The following is a 4,054-nucleotide window of genomic DNA, read 5'->3' on the forward strand; positions in this document are numbered from 1 at the left end:
GTGGAATGATGTTTTGAAGATCCTCTACTTTCCACCATGCATGGATTTCTAAAGAAAGGTGGCAGGCCTTCATTCAGTTAGCGGGAGTGGCCAAGGGTAGCTGCCTGGGAGTGAGAGGCCATTCTTGTGGTGGCAGGGCATAAATTAATTGGGAGGAGAAAAGTCAGCTAAAAGGACACGAGTCGGCAGCTGTGGGTCTCCCGGCCCACCGCTTATCTCAAGGATCCCACCATTATTCCTTCAAATCTTAGCCCAGTTGTCAAAACTTTGTCTGGTTTGAGGGCCTCTTCCCCCCACATGTTTGCAAAAGGAAGAAAGATGTATAGATAAATTGATTAACAGTTGAGATAGTAAAAGGATTGACGTTGGTGTTGCAGTAGATCTAGTAGGTAGGTAAAGACTGTTAAAACGTGAAGTATAATAAGAAAGAGCACAGTAATACTCAAGCATTTTGATGCTTACGTCCACCGGAAAGGGAGCTCTCCTTTATTTATTCTCTGATACAATTTTAGAGAAGATGAACTCTCAATATAAAGAGTACATGCCAGACCAAAATTGTTTAGGAGAATCACCGAGGATTCTTGTGGTAAATAGGGTAACAGGTTTTTTGATAGATAAGGGAACTATGAGACAAGGAAACTAGAGGCGACCGGAAATTTGATGATTCAGGCCAACTCTGGCAACCAAATTGGTCGAACTTAGAGGCGTTGGATCCGCAACAGATATGCGGTCCTTCCTGTAAAATCTCAGGCTGAGAGATTGAATGTAGAGAAAACGCTGGTTGATGGAATGCAAGGGCGACAAGCACGTCTGCCCTGCTTTGCAGCAAAAGAGGCGGCCGGAAATTTGATGATTCCGGCCAACTCCGGCCACCAAATTGGTCGAGCTCAGAGGCATTGGATCCGCAACAGATAGGCGGTCCTTCCTGTAAAATCTCAGGCTGATAGCTTGATTGTGGAGAAAACGCTGGTCGATTGAATGAAAGGCGACAAGCACGTTGTGCCCTATTTTGCAGCAAAAGTGGCGGTCGGAAATTTGATGATTCTGGCTGACTCCGGTCACCAAATTGATTATTCGTCATTGTTTTCTTCTTTCAAGTATCTCTCTCTCTCTCTCTCTCGCATGCATTCTCTCAGTGTTTGAGCCTGGTCGGAAACTGTATTTTAACCATATTTCACATATTATGCATTACTATCAACTCCTCTTGTATACTTTTCTTTTATATTTTCTATCCAAAAGTCCTTGTCATGCTTCAAAGCTTTTTGTTTGCCTGATTTCATAGTCCCTTGTTAACCCCAATTTGGGAGCCTTGAATCGGACTTGGTCATCGGCTGTTTCCGACAACCTGCTAATTAGAAGCACTGACCTTGTGGTTTTTTGGAAAGGAGAGAAAAATCTCAAAAAACCTGCTTATTGCCCGGAATTTTGAATGCCCACAAATAAGTAAAACTTCTGAAATGAAATGATAGGATGAATTGTTGTTGCCAAGGGGATGCACTTAAATAGACAACGTTATTGACTGCAAATAGATTTCTCTTAGCGAAAGATTTGAAAGGAGGAAAAAGAAATTAAGGTGAGAGGCGATGAACTGCTTGTAGAATATATACATATACAAAACAAATTCAACTAAAGTAACTAAGCACAACATCGGTGCATTTATTTCGATTGCACAAGTACACAAAGAGGAAAGACGGAAACACTGGTTCTGGTTTTTGCAGGAAACAAGAACTAGGAAGTACACACCCTGCATGCATGCTGTCCAAGCAGACAATAAGCATGCTCGCTTTATTATTCAGATGCACCATAAGTTACAACGTACTAACATCATGATCAAGTTGATAACAGATCAGAGATGAGAAGGTTTCAGTTTGCTAGGGCTGCTGGCCTGCTACGGACAGCGTGGGCATTCACGAACGCAGCATACTCGTTAAGGTCGCAGCAAAGAAGATAGCCGCAGCATGTCTGACCAGATCGGCAGCATCCAGTGCCGGAGCAGCAGTTCTCACCATATGCGCAGCATCGACCATTGTTGCAATCGACCCCACAAGTAAAGTCGCCCGTTGCATTCTTTTCGTCTGCATCCATAGCCATAATGTTCAGGAAATTAAGTGTATAGCCAACCAATTAATCGAATGCATGTCTAGCTAGATGCACAAATGGCACATTATTGAATAACTATAGGTTACATCGACGCTCAAGCTGCCAAGCAGGTGGTCTGGTTAGTAGACTACTAGTCTTTGTGGATCGGTTGATCTTTTTTAAACTAGTTACAGGCGAAGAACCAAGGGTCGCTCCTCCCTCAGACTCTTCGTTTTGGAGGTAAGTAACGAAAGACCAGCAAGAAACGGAAACATACCCTTTTTTTCAACCACACTACGTGCAAAAGCCACAGAGAGCAGCAAGAGAAGGGCAACAAAGAGGAGGAAGCGCAGGGAAGAAACTTGCTTCATTGTGGATAGCAACTAGTTAGTGTGAGTACCAACTAATGGAGGATGACTGGATGGGTGCAGAATGGCATCCTCTCAACGATCTATTTATAGGAGTGACATGATCGGACCGAGTCAAGACGTATACCTTCCTAGAAAGAGAGAAAATTAGGATCTACAACGTTAATCCTTTTACTATCCCAATTCCCATAGCTTCTTGTTAATGTATCTTTCTTCCTTTTGTAAACATGCGGGGAAAAATGCCCTCAAACCATTAGTTGGATGAAGTTTTGACAACTGGGCTAAGATTTGATGGAATAATGGCGGGATCCTTGAAATGAGCGGTGGGCCGGGAGACCCACAGCTGCCGGCTCATGGCCTTTTGGCTGGCTTTTTTCCTCCCAATTAAGTTATGCCTGGCCACCACAAGAATGGTCTTCCGGCCTTTTAGCTGACTTTTCACCTCCCAATTGATTTATGTTTGGCCACCACAAGAATGGCCTCTTTCTCCCCACTTGCAGGCGGCTACCCTTGGCCACTCCCGTCAATTGAATGAAGGCCTCCCACTATTCTTTAGAAATCCATGCATGGTGGGAAGTAGAGAATCTTCATAGCATAATGCACAAGCATATACATCACAACTCTGTGAATGCACGCATGTAGAGCTCTCATGGCCCACAAAACCACGGCAATTATTTAGTTCCCAGTAATTGGGTATCCACATATATTTCCTTGAACTTGTCTCCCGCCACCAAACCCTAGGGCCTCCTCACTTAATGATCGGCCATGTTGTCATTTGATTTTGCCCTTCAAAATTGCCAATGGCAAGTACTTCAAGATGTTTAATTTTATTATCAAATATTGAAGAAAGATACTATTCCGAGGAAAGTTGGTAAATACTTAGGTAAGAGACAAAAACCAAGCTCGCTTTGACGACATTATCCGTCACTAAAAAAGTTGCGATGTACTGAGGGATGGGCAAAACCATAGCTATAACCAACGAAATATAGGAATGAAATTGTCAGTCTGTAGAAGCTGTGACATACTGAAAAAATAATGAAAACAACGCTAAAAGAGAACGAGAAAAAGAATTAACAAATTTTATGAATAAATAATTTTACATTCTTGAACAGCGTAGAATGTTCTTCACTAAGAAAATTGTCCAATCACCTCTTTCGTGCTAGATATTTTTCTGGTGAGGGTAACAGCCTTGATTCGAGCTTATAACAGAAATATCATTGTAGACAACCACGACTCATACAATGAAACTCCTGCATCAACCTTTCACAAAGCAATCATATCCTCACAATCGACTTTCTTAACAAGACATTAGTTCTGAAGGAATGTTTGATCAGCCGAATTGAGCCAGGCAACAGTTTCTCTTGGTCGGTGTCTCTATCTAGCTTATACGGAAGAGGAAAAGAATGCATATACAGAAGAATTGATCACAAAAAAATAAAAAGAGCAAGAACAGGAAAGGGGGAACGAGCGAGGGTTTGCATGGAGGATGGGTAGCAACTCCAGTGCACAGGGGGGCAACGTTCGTGGGATGGCGTGGGTGGGAGATGACAATGGGGTAAAGCAGGTTACAGAGAGGGGGTTGAGAGAAGATGGGGAGGAGTGCAAGG

At 42.9% G+C, this 4,054-nt stretch overlaps 1 protein-coding gene across 1 annotated transcript; it reads right to left on the bottom strand.

The window, feature by feature from the left end:
- Positions 1-1,632: 1,632 nt before the first annotated feature.
- Positions 1,633-2,522, bottom strand: LOC116257947 (uncharacterized). The gene is made up of 2 exons (XM_031634972.2): positions 2,357-2,522; positions 1,633-2,075 (listed from the first exon to the last, which is right to left on the bottom strand). Exons 1-2 carry the CDS (start codon positions 2,448-2,450, stop codon positions 1,864-1,866), a joined length of 306 nt encoding a protein of 101 aa, XP_031490832.1. The 5' UTR covers positions 2,451-2,522; the 3' UTR covers positions 1,633-1,863.
- Positions 2,523-4,054: the final 1,532 nt, after the last annotated feature.

Source organism: Nymphaea colorata, chromosome 7 (genome assembly GCF_008831285.2).
Source record: "Nymphaea colorata isolate Beijing-Zhang1983 chromosome 7, ASM883128v2, whole genome shotgun sequence".
NCBI lineage: Eukaryota > Viridiplantae > Streptophyta > Magnoliopsida > Nymphaeales > Nymphaeaceae > Nymphaea > Nymphaea colorata.